Source organism: Castor canadensis, chromosome 3 (assembly GCF_047511655.1).
Source record: "Castor canadensis chromosome 3, mCasCan1.hap1v2, whole genome shotgun sequence".
Taxonomy (NCBI): Eukaryota; Metazoa; Chordata; class Mammalia; order Rodentia; family Castoridae; genus Castor; species Castor canadensis.
In genome coordinates, this window is record NC_133388.1 from 187683565 (window position 1) to 187706051 (window position 22487).

The window sequence follows — 22487 nt, forward strand, 5'->3', positions numbered from 1 at the left end:
AATACCCCCACAAACAGCACCAAACACCCTTATCACCTGCTGCACAAACAGACCACAGTAACACTATCTGAATGTACAGAAAATGAAAGTTAAAGTAACTGACAGCTCTATTAGCAGGCACTGAAGAACTTATCTAGAAAGAAAATAACCCCCACAGTCTAATCAATGTCACATCCTTTAGAGGCACCAGTCCAGAAAATGGATGCAGAATACTCCTATTCCAGCATGTTCCAATTCACTACAATTATGTGAAGGACTCATCTTGAGGCCAAATGGCTGCAACTCTGTTTAATCCCAGGTCCTGTGAGGCTAGCACAACAGACTAACAGTTCACAAAGATTTTTTAACCAATCAATCCATTTACCTCTAGCTTTCAAAGAAACCTAGTTGGGGGTATTTCTCTGTCCACTTCAAAGTTTATTTCAAGCACCCTACAATGACTCCAGAGAGAACTCTAGAAGCATCCCCAACTGGAATGCAACATTCCAACTAATTCACAGCATCGGGCAGGCAGGCAGGCAGGCAAGGCCTGGACCCGGCAGAACAGAAGCCTCTCCCCTCCTACAACTCAGGACCTGGAGCTTTCAAATACTGCTTCTTCATACGTTAATGAAAGCATAAGTGAGTAGCAAAGGAAACTCAAGCTTCCCAACCCAACAGCAGGCCAGCCATGGTGGCCTTAAATCAGAAAGAGCTCTCCAAACCTCAAACAAGCCAACCACATAATCTCCCCAGGGATGCTGAAGTAGGCTTGGTTTGTTTGTAGAAGAGTGATGTAGGATGCTGAGGATGGTGCCCAGTTCCAGAAGAATGCTCTATTTTCACCGAGACTCCTGAGTTTGCAGGTTCCTTCTGACTCATTCCACCTTTTCAGTAACTCACTTAAAATTTTAAAGGAAATCGCTTTGCCCTTGATCCTGCTCCTGGATACACCCAACGCTTTGCTATTCTTTCCACAGCCTCGGGTCCCTACTCTTCCAGTAGGATCAGTACTGCAGGCTGCATGGGCCTCGTATCTCCCTGCCAACCCTGGCTTGCCCAGCAACCTGAGCCCTACCAAACCCACCGGTACGAAGAGAGTCAGGTGTGGACCTGTTTGCACAAATCCACCTGGGCTTTGGGCACTTTAGGCACCAGGGACTAGCGGGGAGGAGTCCTAGGGTGGACACAGTCCCAGCCCGAGTTCCCTCTTCATTCTTTTGGGATTTTCCACTTCGCTCTTATCTCTGCAGCAAAGCTTGCCTGGCGGAGCCGAGCTGCGCAAAAGTGCATTCCCTGCCCATCTCCCAGTCCCTTGCTTGTGACCTTGGCCATACTGCCTCGCCTTGCTGCCCTGACGCCACCTACTTCTCGAGTTAGGAGACGGTCACGATGATGTGGAAGCGCCGAGCTGACTGCCTGGCACTCTGGCAAGGTGCAAGATAGAGAGAGACTTCTCTCTTCTGCGCCCTAACAGTGTCCAGAGCTCGCTCAGTCCCTCCCCAACCTCCAGTCCCAGGGCCTTTAAACCCGCGGGACCCCGGGAAGGGCGGGCAAATGGGGACGCGAGCTGCAGATCTGAAGTCCCCTATTCACCTGGGAGCCAGGGGGCCTCGGAGGAGGTGTGGCTCCCACAGCCTCCCACCGCCCCCACCACCACCGCGCCCAACCCCAGCCCCCCCCGCTCCACCGCGACATCCCCTTCCTCCCCAGCGCAGAAAGCAAGCCCCCCAAGCGCGAGGCGGCGGCTGCGCGCGCCCGCGGCCCGGCGGGGGTCCCGGCCCCGTCCTACCTCCTCCAGCAGCGTGACGGTGTTCCTGCAGTTGTGCAGCCGCGTGGTGAAGCTGGACGTGGTGGGCGAGTTGTAGTCCTCGGTGGTCTCGGCGATGAACTCGGAGACGGAGATCTGGTCCGGCATCCTGCCGTGGGGGACGAGACACAAGCAGGGGCGGGGGTTGAGTCACGGCGCAGGCTCCCGGGGCCGCGGGCCGCCCGGCGGCTCATGAACGCCCCGCGCACAGCCCGCAGCCGGCTTGGCGCTGCTCGCGACGCGGCGACGCGGGAGGACGGCGGGCGGGCGGGCGAGGGCGATGGGGCCCTTCAAACTCCGAGCCGCGCGCGAGGCAGGGGGCTCCTGGGGACCCGCCTCCCTCTGCTCATGCCGGCGGGGTCTGCGCCTCTGGCGGCGGGGGAGGGGACGCGGCGCCGGCGGCGCGGGGTCGGGAAGGCGAGGCGGCCGCAGCGGTGGCGCGGCTCCCCAGGCGCTGTGACAGGCGGCAGCGAGGCCCGGCGGACTGAGCGCACTCTCCCGCGGCGGGAGGACTGGCGGGCGGGCGGGTGGTGCTCCCGCGCCAGTCACGGGGACAAACAAGGAAGTGCTCTGCGCACGCGCCGCGCCCCCCCCCCCGCCCCGCCCTCCGCCCGCGCCGCCCCCGGCCTGGCCCGGCCCGCGCACCGCCCTCGCCTTGCAGTGATGCGGGCGCCAAGGGGCCCCGGAACCGCATCCCCCGGGCCGCCCCCGGAGCGGTTACTTCAGCGAGCTGGTTACGCGAGCGTTTTGCAAGAGAAGGATCAAAAAAAAAAAAAAAAAAAAAGTTGTGCCTGTTCTTTTTTAGTCCCATGTGGGTGCAGGAAGCGGGGCCGGGAGAGGCGAGGATGCAGGCGCAGCGCGGCCTGGGGCCCGGCTGGCAGCTGCCCGCTCCCCGCCCTCGGAAAGCTAGTTTTGTGCAGTTGCTTACTTAGGTCGCTGAAATGCTGAGAGAAGACAAACGAAAAGTGTTGGCTTTTTTTTTTTAAATGTTTTTACAATTTCCTGATCTTTTCATTTGCAATTTTTTTCTTAACCCGGAGGAAAGAGAAGGGCCAGGGAATGCAAAGGTATGGCCCAGGAGCAAATGGTGTTTAGTGCTAAGCGGAAGAAAAATCGATGGTAGAGAGGTACCAAGGGATAGCTCGCTCTTCGGCTTCAGCAGATGGCTGTTTTTTTTAAACTAGTGTACTGTACTTAGTCCAGACAATCTAATTTCTCGCCATTGATTATGGGTGAAGTGGATTAAAAAAAAAGAAAGAAAGAAAGAAAGCTAGTCCCCGTTTTAGCTCCTCAGGATTGGCTCCCGTACTTGGATCCTACAAGAGCCCTAGAGAGCCACCTTGGAGCCAGTCTTCTCAATGCGCACCTTTGGTGGCCACCTTGGAGCCAGTCTCCTCAGTGAGCACCTTTGATGGCAAGGCTGGCTCTTGTGGCCTCCCCAGGACTAAACTCCTGCCAATCTGTGTTCTCTGGTCCTTATCCTTGCCTACAGCTGAGGGCCTCAAGACAGGGATCTTGTCTTATACTGAGGCTGGCATGAAGAGGCACACCATTACTGGTCAAAATTTTTAACTGCCAACTAAAGTTTACCAGAAGCCTCCTATATGGCCGAGATTCTTACATGCCCCTGCTCTAATAGAGCTTATTTTCTAGTAGAGAAACAGACAACTAACAAATAGAAGCAGGTGATGGAGTTGTTAGAGTAAAAAAGAATGCCTAGAGAAGGCCCCTGGAAGGGGAGCCTTTCTTTTCTAAGAATGAGGAGACTGAACCACACAAATGGAGTGTTGTCTCCGGGATCTTGGTCCCTTAGTGATCTCCCATGAGGGTGAAAGGTAAGGGCTCCAAATCAGGAGGCTGTTATGGTTACAGACTAATGGATGAAGACATGCTGTGTACACAGAAAGCCATGATTACAGTGGGAGATGCTTATCTCCCTGGAGTGGCCCAGCTGAACCTGAACTGTGCCTCCAGCAAGATGCTCATCAGTGTCCTCCAAGGGACTTGCTTCAGGTAGGAAAGTATTTTGACCAACTAAAGGAAGAACATTTTAAGGGAATGCACACAAGCACTCTTCCCTGGCAAAGTGAAGTGTTGAGAAACCCACTTTAAGAGGCAGTACTGGGGCCTGAACTCAGGGCCTTCCCCTTAAGCTACTCCACCAGCCCTATTTTTGTGAAAGGTTTTTCCAGATAGGGTCTTGAGAACTGGGCTGGCTTTGAGCTGCAATCCTCCTGGTCTCTGCTGATCTCTGTCTCCTGAGTAGCTAGGATTACAGGCATGAGCCACTAGTGCCCAGCTAAGAGGCATTCTTTAAAACAAAAATAGTAAATAAATAAAGGGGCACCCAATAAACAGGTTTTTTTTCTCATGAATACTTTAATAGCTTGATTTGGGACACTGAGTGTCAGGTAGGACAAGCAGGTGACGATAGCAGAAAGCTAAAAATCCAAACCTGGAGGTCACCTGCTTGTGTGCTATCCTTGCAAAACATAGCTCTTGAAGTATGAGCCACCCAGGAGGAATTCCTATGTCTTTTTCCACTGCATCTGGAAAGTTCTGTAACTCGCAGCAAATATGGCCCCTACTGGCTTGGACTAATTAAGCTCTCTGAGCCTCAGTAATCTCATGCTCTCCCACTGAGCGCTGAGATCATGACACTGGGCACTCGGACATCACTATGAAAAGGCCTGCCTTCCTCTTGGCTGGAAATAATTTCAGACTTCGATTTTGCCTTTGTTCTATTCTTCTCTGTATTCCAAGTTGTCATCTAGTACCTGCCCCCTCCGCTGGGCTCCTTCCATTCTCTATATCTGGCATACAGTAAACAGTAAGTATGAAGTGGTACAAGAAGCCTAGAGTTGGTGAAGAACTGCCTTGATTCCAGGAGATTCCAGAGCTTTCTCTCCTAATAACAGATTCTGTCACTTTGGGTATGGGTGCCTGTCACTTGTAAAATACAGGGGTGTGGCAAAATGACCCCACAGAACCCTCCAGCCACAGCTTTGCAGGTGGATGCAAGGGATAAAGATTATTACAACAAGCTAAGCTAACTGAGAAGGTAAACAGCCAGGGATTCCTTTCTTGACTGAATTCACCAGAGAGCCCAAGCTGCTGCCATCAATTGCTGTTTCAGTTTCGCTGGAAGATTATGTTATGTATCTCTCCTCCCCCACCTCCTCTGGCCAAGAAAGGATATTCAAACAATGAGATATTGTGCTCTGGTAAGTATATCCCTCCTCAGACTAGTCTGCAATTAGAATTTCAAAAGTTCACACCTCAACCCATCATTTCTGGGGTCCATGGCCATAATCCTCTGTAAATTTGAAACCACACCCCAGTGCAAACCATCTGTACCTCTCATTTTCTCCAAGACGCTGAAAAACCATTCCTGGATATCTAGAAGCAAATAGAGTCTGACGTAGGCAAAACTTAAAATGCTGGATTTCTTTGCGTGGAGCTGCCCAAAAATATACACCATCCTTTCCAAAACTGGGGAAAACACACATGCACACATTCTTAGGCTTGTGTGCACCAGGCTTTATATAAAGCAAGCATCCCCTTTGTTGTCATCACTAAAATCCCCCTCGAAGACTGTACAGCACCGTAGTCATGCTGAGCGTTGTTCACGGGGACAAGACAGTGGTCCTGGAAGGATGCACTTTGCTCTTTGAACAGAGTAAACAAGAATAGTGGCTTATTCTGGACAGCAGTGGCACTACTGACTCCCTGTCATGGGGGAGTTGGCTCTGGGTCCCATTTCCAGTTATAGGCCTCACCCTCCCATCAACATTTGCAAGATGCTTAACAGTGAACCAGGGGTGGTAAAGTGGGGGTATCGAGCCACAGATGCTCTCTGGGCCCAAGAAACCAAGAGGAGCTGTTGATGCTCTGAGCCACGGTGTTAGGCAGTGACAGTGCTCACCAAGTGTTCTCTTAGGACCCAGCAATGAGGTAAACGGGAAAGAAAATGCTTCATGTTACATGAACCTGAGTTTGAATCTATGTCACTTACTAGCCTTATTTTCTCATCTGCAAAATTAGGGTAACGGGTAATAATAAAAACTGTGTTTCAGATTGTTCTGTGAAATGAAACAAGATGATGTAGATAAAGACATTGACGCATAGTGAATAATCAGCCAATGTGAATTCCCCCTAAACTCTTTTCTTGTATGAAGTATAACTATAAATACATCTCCTTTCATTCCATAACTCAGATATCTCTAAATTAGTCACCTGGAGGAAGGAAGAAGAAGGGGAGGGGAAGCCTGCACAGTAGAGCAATCCCAGGGCCTGGGATCTTGGATGAGGAAATCAATAATAGCCTTTGGAGACCTTGCTCATTCTCTTAAGCATCCTTTGTGAGGTCAGATCCATCAGTGATGGTTTGGGATTTTGGAAGTAAATAAGCAGTGTTTAGAGTCAAATAGGAATGAATGCCAATCAGGATCAGAAGTCAGTTGAGATTATAAAATAAAAGCCCCATTTAAAAAAAAAAAAAAGTTATTCTGTGCCAGGCAACTTCTGGAGGATAGAACAGGGCACAGGAGCATGCATTATGGGCTGATTTTCAAATGAGAATGACCCAGCTCACATTTCTGCCACGCAGCAGCTTGTTAAATAATTGTTAAAGTCATTTGCTTCTCTGAGTCTCAGTTTTCACGCCCCTAAAAGGGGGGCAGTTATCACAGCTACTATTTCTCAGTATTGTGAAGATTCAATGGGTTAAGGCATATGAAGTGTTTTGCAGGGTCCAAGACCCACTCTAAGTAGACAATACCTTTGCAGATATAAATTTGGATATTCCTGCAAAAACAAAATACCAAGACCTGTTATGTACCACACTGCTAAATACAGAAATTTGAACACACACTCCGTCTTAAACCTCGTAATAACTTTATAAAGTTCGTGTAATTATCCCAAATTTACCAGAGAGTAGCCCGAGGCTGCTGGAGTACATACAGGATATTGCCTTTTGAGCTCTTAGTCTGGAACAGGCACCACACTGGTGGTATACATGCAATATCTGAAGGCATTCTCTTAACAGTCCTGAGATGCAAACATTTAACAATGCCAAATGAACAAAATGAAATCTCACTGCAAGTTGCATCCATTAGCCTGTCAAAATCTAAATCCAGTGTTTTTTCCACTGAAAAATTGGTCTCTTAATTGTACTTGGTGTAGTACCACTTTATCGATACAATGCTTCCCAACCCAGACAACCAAAGAAAGTTTCCTGTTTCACCTGATAACATGAATTTGTTTGCTACAACCTTAAAGAGGTAGTAGAGGAAAGGAAAGCCCTCTAGGGGCAGGAGGGGGGAGAATTGTATTTGACTCCCTGGGTTGTGCTGTTCCTGTTACCATACTCTACATAAGCCAAAGTGTTTTCTTCATGTTCTTTGTACAAGTGCTTCCCAAGTGCACTCATGCAATTTCATGTAATATTTTTTAAAGCCTATTCTAGTCCCAAATGTGCTTAATTTAATTTAAATACTTCACATAAAAACACCAGAGTGTTCTCAGTAAGTAAAGAGGAGAACATGGTTTGTTTAGAGACAAAAATCACTCTATTCTATGACTGTTCCCTCTGATGGAGGTAGGAGGAAAAAAGCATGTAACCTAGAAGGCACATGGTATGAATATCAAGTGAATGAACTCAGGAATACATTTCTGTTCTGTCCTGTAAAAGAATGTAAGCTAACAATGGGTATGTTTATTGTGTGCCTTACCCTAGCCTGCATCATTTCAGGCATTGCCTCACTTAACACTCATGACAATCATATACCTACTGTGTTATCCCTATCTTATATCCAGGGAAACCTGAAGTTTGGAGGTCACCTTGACCAGTCCTGGAGCAGGATGGGGGAGGACAGTCTGATGTCCTACTCCAGGTTATCAAGCCATGCCATGGTGCTCTCCAGGCACCATGCTCTCCTGGGAAATTCATTTTTTTTTTTTTTGCAATACCAGAATTTGAACTCAGGGCCAACTGGCTCTGCTTGAGTCATGCCCCCAGTCCCTGGGGAATTCTTTATAAGCCCAAGTCAAATGCAAGCTTGTTTGGTCTGGTCCGGAAAGCACTCCCCTCACCCCACTCCCTGGGTATCAATCTTGGCATGGATGTTCCCAGTACTGGCCTTTCTCTCTCTGTCCTAAGCAACTGGGGAATACTGGCAGGGTTCCGAGGGACTTCAGATTCAGGTACACATGGCAAGCTGCGAACTTCCCCAGCGATGAATCCCTCCGTTAATGTCAGAGCTTGGCTGAGAACAGGTCTTCCTATTGAGTTTCCTTCACTACCAAGTTCCAGATTGCCAATTCCTGAGTGCACTTGGGGACTTGCTCCTGTCCATATCTGCCTCACCTACATCTCCCAGGAGTTAAAGGAAGGACAGAAGGCTCCTGGAGCCCCAGGCTTGACATGTGACAAGCACCATCTCCTGACACTCTCCCAGGAACCTGGTGAGGTGGCATGTTTTCTGCTTCGAGAAGTCAGGACATCCACAATCTGCTCAAGGTCAACAGTTAATAAGTGCAGAAATGCTATTCACAGTTGGTCTGAATCTAAACCCTGCAGTCTTTTCATTCCCCCACAGAAGGCTCTGCCTAGTACAGGCCTCGGGGGCCCCCATAAATGTGTTTTGAATTGAGCTGGCTCCCTTTTATGACCTACATCATTTCTAACATAAGTAAAACAACCTCCGGAGAAGAAAAATTGTACTGTTTTATAGGATTCCTAAAAACTTGCAATCTATAGGAGTGAGAGATTTTAAATCTTATTTCTGCGAAAGAAACACTTCCCTGAAAAAAAAATGAGAAAAACTCACAGATCCAAATTACTCTTATCTCTTTGATGGATTTGTTTTGGTTTAGATTTACCTGGTGATTGTATCCATTTTTGTGCTCTCTTGGGACTGAGAATGTACCTCTTTTACGGCCTTTTCACATGCCACCATTTTCCAAGACACTGTTTTCCAAATATTTATGTATTCTAGTCACTCTTCTTTCTATTCCTGTTACAGCCTCAGAGCCTCAGCTATTTAAGAGGTATTTATTGACTAGATGAAGGAATGAATGAATGAATGAATTAAAAAAAATTTACTGGGAGAGGATGTGAGAAGAGTTGGGACAGGAGACCTGGAGAGAAGGATCCTGATGTTTAGAGTTGCTTCCATGATCCTATATCATCATAAACAACAGGAGCCAGAGAAAATATTGAGGATAATGTGCTCTCCAAGCCTTTCACTTTTCAGATGGGGCAACAGATTCCCCAGCAATCGGGTGACTTACCCAGCATTTCCTGGCAGGTATGTGGGAACCAAGGCCAGATGTTTTAGTTCCCAAGATCTCCTATTCTCCACCTTTCTCTGCTACATTTCCAGGGTGGGAGTAAGACCCTGTCTTTATGTCACCCTTTGCTTCAAAGTATCAAGGAATGCCTATATGTATGTGTCTACTATTTAAAAACTGGAACTATATAAAATTTGACACACCATCACTAAACTGATACCCTCACTAGTGAGCAAGAAGAGTGCATCCTGTAGTACTCCCCATCTATTTTCATTCTCTATCCGTCTTCCCCTCCTCCCACTTTTCTTTACTACTCTCTAAGACCAATAAATTCTAAGTCCTCCCATACCATCCTCCACCCTTCCTTAAGAGCTTCTGTATAAAAGAATAGACATTTTGTGACCTTGGCACTGGGAGTCAATTGTGGTGTTACCATAAGCAAACGACCCCTGACTCCATCCTGGGGCAGCCCTCTCGCGTGTGTAAAGCGCAGGTCAAATTTCTGCCTTGCCAGTCCCTTGTACTCTTGTGACTGCCATCATCAGAGATGAGGTGGTTTCCTCCTGAGTCTGTGAAGACATTCTCCAATGGGCGCAGTGGTACTAGGTTGGAATCCTGCTGACTCAGTTCTGTTTCACAGTAATTGAGCAACTCTATAACCTTTCCAGTAGATCAGAGGGTGAGATCTGAATTCAGATCACCTGGGTCCAATCCCAGCTGCCACTTGACGGGGGTTTATTCCTTAGCAAGTCACTTAATCTCAGTTTCTTTACCTCTGAAAAGAAGGATAATGGAATCCTCTCTTGTAAAGGTGTTGGAAGCTTTAAATGAGATACTCCATGCACAGTACCTACTGTGTAGAGTATATGATTGATTATGTTAACAGCTAATTAGCATTAATTGAATTCTAAACAGGTAGTAGGTTAGACTCCAAAAAAATTTAAAAAATAATAAAATATGACACAGCCCCTGTCCTGAAGGAGCTCACATGCATAAAGACACCCGATACCAGTTTTGAGCACAACCGATGAAATGTTCAAAGTATTCAAACCAAAAAATAAAGCACATTTTAAAAAGTGTCATGAAAGGTGACTTGATGGATTGCTGTCTCTCTGATTTGCCCAAAGCCCAGTTAGAACTATTTTTAGGAACACTTTTCAAAGCTGCTGATCAGCTGAAATACTATTCAAGAAGAAAAAACTTGATAAATGGCAGCTATTTAGGACTTTGGCACTGAGATACACCCCACACCGAATACCAGGGAGGTTGGTTCCTTTCTCTCAGCCAAATCATTTTCCCTCCCTTGACCTCATTTTCCTAGTGGTGAAAACCAGCAGCCTGGGACAGAGGCTTTCTGAAGTCCCTAGGGCAATAACATCCCATCACTGGATGAGTTTGTTTTGTTTTGTTTAACATCAGTGACAGCCATTCCTAAACCCAAGAAGCTCCCAGCTCTGCTTCAGGGACTACCGAGAAGCCAAAAACTGTCTCAAGGTCATGAGTTCTGAGCTGCAGGCCCCTCTTAGGGACACCCTATATGGATCGTTCACAGTATCCCATTGTTTTTGAAAAATGTGATTTTACCTGCAATGTATTTGAACCCACATTGCAATGACCTGTAAGTACATAGCAGCATTTTGTCATAGTTATTTCAAATGTAGGGCATTGCTTCATTCGAAAAGGGAAAATTGCCTACCCACTGCAGAATTTTCTTCTTAGCATATGCTATTGGTTAACATCTTTCTCAAATGTGAAACATTCCAACTCACACTAGGGGCTCTAATTTAAAAAAAAAACAAAAAACTCTCCAATTGCTAGCAAACTTCTGACAGATGCATCTAGCTTCTGTTCTGTTTTGTTTTGTTTTGTTTTGTTTTTTAATTAGTCTTTTTACTCTGGCCTTAAAGGCTTAGAAATATTACACACACTAATTTATAAATTACTATGCTTTAATGGACAGCAGAGAATTTAATGTTGATTGGCTCTAGAGGGTATTTGCAATATCATTTAGGGTTGAGATGTATGTGTTTGTGTGTGTGTGTGTGTGAGAGAGAGAGAGAGACAGAGAGACAGAGAGAGAGAGAGAGAGAGAGAGAGAATAAACTGACTCTCCCCCCAATATTTGGGCGTAGAAATTAACTTTCACTTACCCTCGACTAATTTTAGCATCTTAAAATTATCAGAGGTTCAGACAAACATTAAGAGCATTGACTACATTTTCTGTCTGCCCTACGTCCCATTCTAAGGAACCACCTCTCCATGACTCCATGTTACTCTCCTGAAGTAGACAATCATATGTTTCCACCTTCCCAGCTGGGGGCTGGACCCAGGCTGTTTATCACAGAATTCCAGACTCCATCATGGCATTGATTGGTACTCAGTTGGCATTTAACTCAAGCAAGTCCAATTAGAATCCTTTATGAAGGACTGTTTCAGATGCCAGGGTAAAGAGGCATATGCCTTTTCCCTACAAGGCCTAGCTCAAAGGACTTAGTAGACCTTCAGCTGCTGGTGACCACATGAGAGTGCTTGCCTAAGAATGGTCATAACCACGTGATGGCAAGAGATGGGGAGAGGTGGGGAGAAGTCCCAGTGACATTGCTTGAACCACTATGTCCACAGAATCCACTTCATGACTGAAGCTAGTCCAACCCTTGGCATTTACAGTTATGTAAGCAACTATACTTTTTTAGCACAAGCTAGTCTGAGCCACATTTCTACCACTTAAACTAAAAATGTCTCAGCTAGTCTTCTGGCATCCAGTACCATTGTCACAGTGAGTCGATGTGTTATCTAAGTTATTCACTGCCTTAGAACCACTGGTTCTTTATCTGTAAAATGGGAATAATAAGATCAACCTCAAAAGATTGTTATTATGAATAAATTAGATAACATATATAACACTGGAAAAATATTTGTAAATCATATATCCTCCAATACATGGGTAGAGTATATAAAATATATAAACTCTTACATCCCAAGAATAAAAAGACAAATAGGTCTTTTTTTTTTAGCAATACCGGGGTTTGAAGTCAGAGCCCCTGGATTGTTAGGCTGGCACTCTACCACTTGAGCCATACCCACAGCACAAAGAACGAATTTTTAACAGGCAAAGAGAGCTAGGAATGATTCACGCCTGTAATCCCAGCATTGAGGAAAAGGCTAAGGCAGGAGGATCGTACGTTCAATGCTAGTAAGGATCACATATTGAGATCCTGTCTTAAAAAAAAAAAGGCAAGGGAGTTGAATAGACTTAACTCCAAAGATAATATAAATGGATAATAAGCAAATCAAAACCATGGTGAAATACCTCTTCAAGCCCAGCAGGATAGCTTTAATCAAAAAGATGGAGAACAAGAAGTGTTGGTGAGGATGTGTGGAAACTGGAGCTGTCATACCTTGCTGTTAGAATGTAGGTTGGTCCGGCAGCTTTGGAAAGCATGTGTAATTCCCCCAAAAGGCTAAACAGAATGTTATCATATGACCCAGCAATTCCACACTGTATGTACTGAATGTTTGTGTCCCACCACCGCTAAATTCACAATTGAAATCCTAATCCCGAAAGTGACAGTGTTAGAAAGTGTCGCCTTTGGAGGCAATTAAGCCCTGGAGAATGGATGTTGTAACATAGAACTCCCCTGCTCACATGTTCAGCCATGTGAGGATACAATGAGAAGTCAGAAGTCTAGAACCAGAAGAAGGACACCAGAACCCATCAGGATGGCACCCCGATCTTGGACTAGAACCATAAGGAAATAAATTTGTGTAGCTCCTCAGCTTCCTAGTCTACGGTGAGTGCTACAGCCCAAACTACTATGACACGCTCCAGAGAGACATGAGAACATGTACCCCACAAAAACTTATACAAGAATGTTATAGGCGTACTGGGGGGCAGGAGTGGAACATAGGAGGATGAATAAGGTGCAAACAATGTATACACATGTATATAAATGCATTGAAACTGTTCCAGGAATCAGGGAAGGGGGGATGAAAGAGCAGTGGAAGGGGTGAATTCAAGTATGACATATTTTGATACATTGTAAGAACCTTTGTAAATGCTACAATGTGCCCCCACCCAGCACAACAGTAATAATAAAAAACAATGTTCATAGGAGTATACTTTCTAACAGTCAAAAAGTAGAATGACCCAGATGTCCTTGTACAGGTGGATGGATAGTCAAAATGTACCATATCCATATAATGGAATCATCCGAAAAAGGACAGAATACTGACAGAAGCTACAGTGCGGTTGAAGATTGGAAACATTATTCTGAGTGCAAAAAGACCCAAAAAGCTACATATTGTAGGAATATATACAGATACAGATATAGATCTAGATCTCTATATATCCTGGAATAGCAAATCTAGAGACAGAGAGCAGATTAGAAATTGCCAGGCATTCAGATTCAGAAAGGGGTAACAGGAAGTGAGTATCAGAAGTTACAGGGTTTCATTTGAAGAAGGATAAAATGCTTAGGGATGAATTATGGTGATAGGTAAATAACCTCGTCACTACCCTAAAAGCCACTGAATTGAATACCTTAAAAGGGAAATTTTTATGTTATGTAAATTATATCTCAATTCTTAAATAAACACTCTGGTGATGAAGACAGAAGCTACAAGTTACCATTAATAATAACTCTGAAGGCTATAATTTAATATCATTGTATACAAGGCAATTTATATAGCAGAGTTTTGTTTAAGCCTCACAAAAATCCTGCAAAGGAGCTACTACTTTCTTCAGGAAAGGAAATTGAAACTCAGAAAAGTTAAGTGCTAACCTACAATTACTAAGTAGTGAGCTATGAATCAAACACAAGTCTACCTATTTCAAAGTTCACACCCCTTCCACTGTACAAAATACTCTTTGTACCGATAATACTCCACTGGATGTGGCAGGGACTACTGGTTACATACCCTCTATCTGGTCTCCCTTTTTTCAATAACAAAGCCTCCGTTTCATTCAGGGTAGCAACAGGTTCAGCTAGAAGACCCATCTTCCAGCCTCCCTTATGGCTGATGTGGCTGTATAGCTAGATCTAGCCAATGACTCATAAGTAGAACTGTTATGTGGGACTTGTAGGAAAGTGCCTTTAAAAAAAGTACCCAGCTAGCCTGGTAGGAGGAGGACCTCTATTCTCCTTTCCGTTTCTTCCATCCTACTGTGTGGAATATGGATATGATGGCTGACACGCCAGTAGACATTTTGGAAGATGAGGCAATATGCTAAGGACGGTAAAACTAGAAGGAAAGAACAAGGTTGGGTTCTTGATAACCATGGAGGTGGCATCTGGCTTAGCACTTTCTCCAGACTTTTCTGGCCTGAGAAGAAAAAAAAACTGTGATTGCTAGTGTTATTTTAGGTTTTTGTTTATATGCAGTTGGAATCTGATCCTGCCTCATACACAGGCTTATGAAAATGCTGAACCAACTAAGAATATATGAAAATAGCTTATCTCAGAAGTGGTCGAATTAAAATTATTCTACCACAGTCACTTTCCAACTTGTCCTCTACATTTTAGATTCTATACTTAGAGGCTGGGGGAGTCTACTGAATTATTCTGAAGACACTCACCAACACCTATTTTGTGGAGTTATGAAATCACTGGAAAGACTGGTCTCAATTCACCAAGTCCAGACATTACATTTTATAGGCACTTAAATTTCATCTCAGAAATTGCTTCAGAAAATCAGCCACAGAGGAGCCAATAGGCTCCCACAGAGTGAATTGCTGAAGAAGCAAATTTATTTACACAACCTTTGCACAATTTGGTCAAAGGAGAGGAGACAGGGCAGATTCCAAACACAAAAATGATTAAGCTTAAAGACTTCTTTGCTTTAAAATCAATGTTCTGCCCAATCTTTCCATATAAAATTCCACAGTTATTTTCCCTGCCAGGAAGACAAATGGTAGTAGCCTTTCCATGGCTGAAACAGAATCCCATTTTGTTATTTGTTTATATTTACATTAGATCAGTGTGATATTTATCAGTCGTGTATTATTTATAATCCAACAACAGGTTGATAAATGTTGTTGGGTTAAGAATGGCTTTCCTTTAATTTCTAAGGTACCTTCTAGAGTTCCTTAGAATTCAAACCACAATGACACAGTGACAATGAAATGTTTGTAAGAAGGAAAGATTTTTCCACGCTGTTTTTTTTTTCCCTGTAGCTTGATATATCTAATTTTGTACACATATTTTATACCAGCTAGAGCAGGTAACTCAAGTATTCTTTGCAAGGCAAAAATTCTGTTTTATCTGATATTATGGGCCATTGTCTGAGAGAGAAAATTCAGATAAGAACTTACTAGTCTTTCTCTAGACCTTGGGTGGAATTTCCACCCTAATCTTTCTCTTCCTAAGAGCACATGATACACACACATACAACACACACACACACACACACACACACACACACTCCATCTCATCTTTTCTAGAGTGTAAGAACCAGGAAGTAAACAGCACAGCTCTCTAGACAACAAATTCATTTCTACAAAGCCCATGTACTTAATCACAGGCGCACTCCTCAGCTCTCCCCTGAATCTCATTTTCTCTTACTTTACATCAAGTCTAACAAGTCTAGTGAGCTGGACTTTTGGCCGTCAGCATCCTGAGCAGAGCAGTTATGCCCAGAATAGTGAGAAGGAGCTACAAGGAATGGAAAAAAGTACCAACTACAAACTAGAAATTTGCTAACACATTTCTCCACAAACAGAAATTCTAACTACACGTACCTGCTAGTGAGGGCAGAGCAAGCTACTCATCCGATCCCATCTTAATAGTAAGCAATATTCAAAAGTGATGAATGTTTGTAACAAGAAAGGGCTGAGACATGATGGACTATTCCAGGCACTCTGCTACATACAAATCTCTTGGAAGAATTTCCAATCAAACCAGCAAGGATGATATAAAAATTTTTTTAATTAGTGCTCAAAGACTTTACAGAAAATGCAACTCTCTTAAAAAAGCAGCAATAGCCAAGCTGAGCACAGAACATAGAGGCCAAAAGATCTGGGATCAAATCCTGACACTACTATTTGCAAGTTGCATGACATTGAACAAAAGACTCAACTTGATTCAGACATACATTCCTCGCCTGTAAACTGGTGCTAATGACAGCAATGTTAAAGACTATCATTGAATAGTAAGTCAGCTAATTGTGAGAGTACAATTATCAGCACCATAAATGTTCATGCAGTTCAAAGAATTGAGATTGTACTATGGGCATAAATCTTCATTCTTTCAAGGAAACTATTATTATAATTATTATTTCCTCTGATGATGTCAATTAGAATCACAGGAAGAACCAAGCATGGTAGCATACACCTGTAATTTCAGCTACTCCAAGGATGAAGGCAGGAGGATCTCGAGTTTGAAGCCAGCCCGGGCAAAAATGGTGCCCCTGTCTCAAAAGCAAAATAAAAAAAACAAAAGGGCTGGGGACATTGCTCAAGTATAGAGCACTTGCCTAGCATACATGAGGACAGTACCACAAAAAGGGGAGACTGGGGGTGTGGCTCAAGCAGTAAAGCATCTTTCTAGCAAGCATGAGGCTCTGAGTTCAAATTCAAGTACCTCAAAAAAAAAAAAAAGAGAAAAATATAAGTTAGTACTTTCACTCCTAGGCATATACCTAATAGACTGTGTGCATATGTTTAACAAATGTGTGATAATAATATTCATAGCACTAGTGTATATATGATACAGTGTGTGTACTATAGTGAAAGGTCCAGTTCCAAATGACCACTCCATAAAATCATGCTGTAGTTCAGCTGTACTTCACCTAGGCTTTTCCAGACTCTGTGGACCTAAATTTCATGTACAGATCACCACTGGTTTTTTGTTGTTGTTATTGGTGGTTTTTTATAGTACCAGGGATTAAACTCAGGGCTACCACTTGAGCCAAACCCCCAGTTCTTTGCTTTTTTAGTTTGCTTTTCAGATAAGGTCTCAAGTTAACTTTGCCTAGGCTGGCCTGGAATGGAGATCCTTCTATCTCCCCTTCCTGAGTAGCTGGGATTACCCACTACACTTTTAGTAATGTAATCTGCCCTGTTCTCTGGAGAATAATGTAGAGTGTAAATACAATCACACAGAGAGACGATCTGGCCCAGGCCTTCTTTCACATTCTTTGATTCCAAAAAGGGGCCAACTGCTCTAGCCACAAAATGCTCCCATACTCAGAGATCCTATAGTGCCTCTTTCCCTTGATCTTTCAGACCTATGCCAAGGTTGATACCCACACATGTACATTCATAATGAAGGCTGACTGATACCAACTGGTCTTAAGTAGAAAGAGACTAAAGAGATTAAGATAGGGAGAAAATTAACACATTCAGTTCGTATATAACAGATTGGGGACTTGGTGCTTTCAGATATTTATCTCATTTCATCCTCAACATAACCCTGTGAAGAAAGTGCAAGTCAATGGATGCTAGAAAGCCTGCCCACCCTCATGGAACTACTAAACACTTGCATCTGCATTTGAACCCAGAATTCAGTTCTGCTTCAACCACAATGTAGAAAAGACACTGATTCACCATGGATTTGCAATGGATCTGATCCAGGCAGAAGTTTTATGATCTAGTGTTTAAACCCAGATTCTCCCATTACCAACCCTAAAACCGCCAAGTTTTGGAATTGTGTTCCAGTGTGATACAGTCTCTTCTTCAGAATATAAAAAGGCACTTAGCTAGGACTAAGCTTCTGGTGGAGGGGCTATATCATTTGCATAATTGCTTGTCAACCAGCTTTTATACCTGTTAAACTTAATGAACTGCAGGTTTTGCCCCACTCAGTGATTTAGCTTCATCAGCTCTTGGTTCATGACGGTGAAGCAGAACAGATGTTAAGGTTGGGCTGGCCAGAGTCGGAATCCTAACCCTTACCACAGTGCCTAGAGCCCAAATTCCTAGTCCTAGAAAACAGCAGGAGCTGAAAGTATCTTGGCTTCTTTTCATGCACAGATTATGACAGAGCTAAAATGATTTATCATTTAAGGGTATGGTGTAACTGTGCAGGGTCCCCATGTTTAAGGCACCCAGGCCAGCCTTCAAGATGAATTGTGAAAGAGGCTTCCACTATCAAGAGTCATGTGCTTCCCTCAGTGGCCTGTCCCTTGGCAGAGTCAGCTTTGGGATCAGGGCCTAACCAAATTAATTACTGGCTGCCTTACCTCCCACCGATACCACCTACATGTTTACTGCCCTATTTCTTAACTGCTCCAAATTGTGGGTCTCAGATAGGGGCTGCTCAGTCAGACACCTTCCCTAGTGAGCACTTAAGAGATCGATAGGTGCAAAGGACCTCAGCCAGTGTCAGGCATGGTTTAGTCTCAGAGCTGGAAACTCTTGGATCCTACTGTCCTCGGGCCATAATGCACCCTCCCTGGTTAATATTCTATTGGCCACTAAAGGAGGCACCATGGAGAAGGGGACCCTGGAGAACTGGCTGGGAAGACAGGCCCCAAGAGGGTTTGGCTATGGCTGGGGGTCAGGGGAGCACAGAAGGAAGAAGAAAAGTAATCAAAGCCAGAAAGGGAGGGAGGGCGGAAGGAAGGAAGGAAGGAAGGGAGGGAGGGGAAGGGAAGGAGGGAAAAAGAAGGAAGGAAGGGAAGGGAAGGGGAGGGGAGGGAAGGGGAGGGGAGGGAAGGGAAGGGAAGGAAGGAAGTCAGTTGGTCTCCCTCTGGTCTCGCTGAGGAGGATTTTGAATGTGTAACAAAAAGCATAGGCAAGTGGACTCCCACTGGCAGTAACAGAGGGAAAGGAAGGGCACTCCCTTTACTGCCACCTACTATTGCTTGGCGCTTTACCCCAGTTTGACTCTTTTAATCCTTACACAATCCTGTGAGTGATGTAAGATAGCCAGTTCAAAGATGAGGAAATCGAGGCACAGAAAGATTAAATATTTTGCCCGTGTCCTAGTGAGTAGGCTTGCATGATTTCCAACACACAACAGGTTTTCTACATGATTCGTCCCCAGCTTGCTTTGCTGACACGCCTGTGAAACAACCATGTGAGAAAACACACACTTCCTCTCCGTCTGAAGGGGACATGATCTACCCCCAGTCCTGCCACAGCAGAGACACAAATGCACATTCACAAAGCACACATGTATCTTTTTAAAAAGGAATTATCACCAATCTGGAATTCAGTTCTCTTTCCAGTCCTTCAGGCCAGCAAACGGGCTCCCAGAAGCACATTCTGGGAGGCTGAAGCCTCTTGGCTCTTCAGCTTCTGTTTGGGTTCAGTATGGGATGTGCTACCATCGACTTGAGGAAGAACATTTGGGAAGGGAGTGCTCCCCTCCTCTCCAGACTCCAGTCCTGTCATGCTCTCTAAGATCCTCCCCATGCAGCCTCCAGCTTCCCAGAGATGTCCCCTCCCCCCTCCCTTTGGAAGGAAGGGGGTGCCCCACCATCCCTTACAGTTTCCCTGTCTCCTTCCCCTCTTCTCCTCTCTCTAGTTCTCCTCAGTTTATCCTATTTTGGGTGTGCCATCTGTTTCCTGCTGGGACCCTGACTGACACAGGGAGGCAGCCATGTAAATAGACAATAGTACAATGCAGAACAGTAAAAGACAATATTGTTTCCCAGCAAGCTACAAGAGCACAGGAGTCTTGACTGCTTGGGCTGTGCTTCCTACTTACTATCTCTATTAATCTCTTTAATCCTCAGTTTGCTCCTCTGAGAAATGGAGTGATACTAGTGCCTATTTTATAGGATGTGATGGAATGAAGTAAGATAATACAAGTAGGGTACTTAACACGGGTCAGGCACTTCATCAGTGCCGATAGCTGCTAGTAGGAACTCTTTGTGGGGGGGCCTTATAAATAACAAATATTTATTCTTTCCAGTTCTAGAGGCTAAAAAGTCCAAGATCAAGGCACTGGCAGATTCAATGTCTATTGAAGGGCTTGTTCTTATAGACAGTGCCTCCTTGCTGCAGCCTTACATGGTGGAAGAGGCGAGGGGACTTTGTTGGGGGTGGTTATAAAGGCACTAATCCTTTCCCTCTCAAGAGGGAAAGCCTACATGTGACCACCTTCCCAAAGCCCCATCTCTTAACACCACTACATTGGGATTAGGATTAAGGGTTTCCATATAAGACTTTAGGGGGACACAAACATGCAGACCATAGCAAAACGGTTACTTGATCACAAAAGTTCTCTGCTCAAAAGGCTAATTTCAGCCTTTACAGTAATGTGTTTCTAAGAATTACCACAAAAGCCAAAGAAGTCATTTGAGCAAAAGATTAGCAAGCAAGAATTCTTAAGAGTTAACTGTGCGGTTCCTTCCACAGAGTATGTGTCCAATAGGGACCAGCTAAATGACTAAAGTGCAGGGAAAATTAGATATAGGAGACACAGAAGAAGGAACAGAGCAGTACTAAAGGAAAAGGGGAATGACTGCACCACTCAGATGATGCTGGGCTGCCTTTTGAAGAAGTCAGCTAGCAGGATGGATGGCCAAGGAAGCCCCATAGGGCACAGCAGGTCTAAGTGCACAGGGCCTTGAACACACATGGGATGCAGGGTGGCACAACAGCTTGGTGCAATGTCAGCAGAGGACTTGAAGGAAGAGGGAAGAGCACTGAGGCCAGAGAGATAGGTGGGGACAGCCAAAGCAGTCCTTGGATGTTGTGGTAAACCATTGGGTCTTTGCTCCAAAAACATGGACAGCTTCTAAACTGGCAGAGGATGAATGCTTGATACTGAAAAGGTTCAGTCTGTCTGTGATGTTGACCTTTGACCAGGGCACAACATGACACAGAGGAGATGCTTTACACATGTTTATTGAAGGAATGGATACACACCAGCAGTCCTACACAGCAAGATCGGTCACCTCCATGCCTCCCTCCTTCCTTCCAACAAACATGTCAATATATAAAACACCATAATCCAGGCAACTCACCAGTCACGGGTCCATGTGTTTGTTCATTTGATCTCACTAATAAGTTACTATTATTGTGATATAATAAAAAACACATTTGGCCTTTGTTCCTGATTCCTAGCACAGAACTTCTAAAACTCTGGCCATATCTTGGGTGATCAGTGTCTTTTGTATATTGATGAGAGGACTCCTTGGGAAGCCAAACAGTTTCAGGGTGATCTCTGGAGTCTCAGGAAGGGACAGGGGCTGTAGATAGACTTCCATCACCAGTGGCCAACTTAATCCATCATGCCTACACAAGGTAATGTCATAAGTTCCTGAACCACTGGGGAGGAGGGAGCTTCCAGGTTGGTGAGCACAGTGATGGCTAGGAAAACAGTCTGCCTAGGGTACCTGTAGCCAGCACATCTGGCATCCCCTATACTTCGCCCTATACATCTCTTCCACTGGACTGTTTCTGAGTCAGACCCTTTCTAAGAAACCAGTAACGGTAAGCAAAGAGCTTTCTTGAATTCTGGGAGTTGTTCTAGCAAATCAATGACCCTGAGAAGAAAACTGTGGGAACCCCTGAATTTGTAACTAGTTGATTAGAAGTTCAGGTAGTCCCTTGGTCTTGTAACTATCATCTCTGAGCTAGTTAGGAGTTAGTATCAGAATTAAAGTGAATCACTGGGCACCCAATTGGTTTTAGAATGTTGCAGAATTGCTTGGTCAGAAGAGGTGTCAGATAAAAGACACAGCACCTTAACACTCAACTTCACTGTATATGGGGCATTGCCTGAACCGCTTCTGCTGCGAGACACTCCCTGGACCCATGGGCAGGTGAACCCAAGAGGACAGCACTCTTCTGGGTGGCTCTACCCTGATGATTCAGCTGCTGACTCAACTGCCCCCCTGGGTGTGGCTGGTGACACTTAGGCCAGCAAGATACCACACCCCAAACCTGGCATGCCCAGTGTCCCTGCTACTTGTCCTTGGACTCAGAGGTCCAGAGGCTAAAGAAGACCAGTCAGGAAGCTTGTCACCTGTACCCTCACCCCACTCCTGCCCGAGCATAAGCAGCCAGTGATGCTCTGGGAAGTCAGCTCTGTCCTCCTCTACTAAGCATCGGTGCTCTCCCATAAGCATAGCCTAAGTCAAGACTCAGAGTGCAAGTTTATTTGGGAAGTGATCCCAGACAGGTATCTAGAGAAATAAGTCAGGAGCAGGGAGGTAGCCAATGCTGGGTGTGTTAATGAGCAGATTACACTAAAGGCAGCCCAAGGTCAGCCGCACTGGGGATTAGGGATGCTATAGAGCACACCTCTGAATTGTGCCCCTAAGGACAAGGAAGTTGGAGAATTTTTCTCCCACTCTAATCCTTTACTGGCTGAGGTCTGCTCCCCAGATGTTAACTCCCAGCACTCCTGGCCAGGACTCCAAGTAGAGCAGCAGTCAAGGGTACTCAAGGCACACACCCAAGGGACCTAGGTGTAGCACCACTGTTGTGCCTGAGAACGCCACCAACCAGATG

At 44.9% G+C, this 22487-nt stretch overlaps 1 protein-coding gene across 5 annotated transcripts in view; it reads right to left on the bottom strand.

Moving 5' to 3' along the window:
- The window catches only part of Asap1 (ArfGAP with SH3 domain, ankyrin repeat and PH domain 1), a 325249-nt gene that overhangs the window by 252645 nt on the left and 50117 nt on the right, over window positions 1–22487 (bottom strand). For 4 of the 5 annotated variants that reach the window (XM_074069229.1, XM_074069232.1, XM_074069228.1 and 1 more), the window contains one exon: window positions 1772–1898. The exons of the other annotated variant lie outside the window; for it this stretch is intronic. In XM_074069229.1, the coding sequence (XP_073925330.1) occupies window positions 1772–1897 (126 nt within the window). In that variant the 5' untranslated portion in view covers window position 1898. The remainder of the gene's footprint in view (window positions 1–1771; window positions 1899–22487) is intronic. 5 annotated transcript variants of the gene reach the window in all.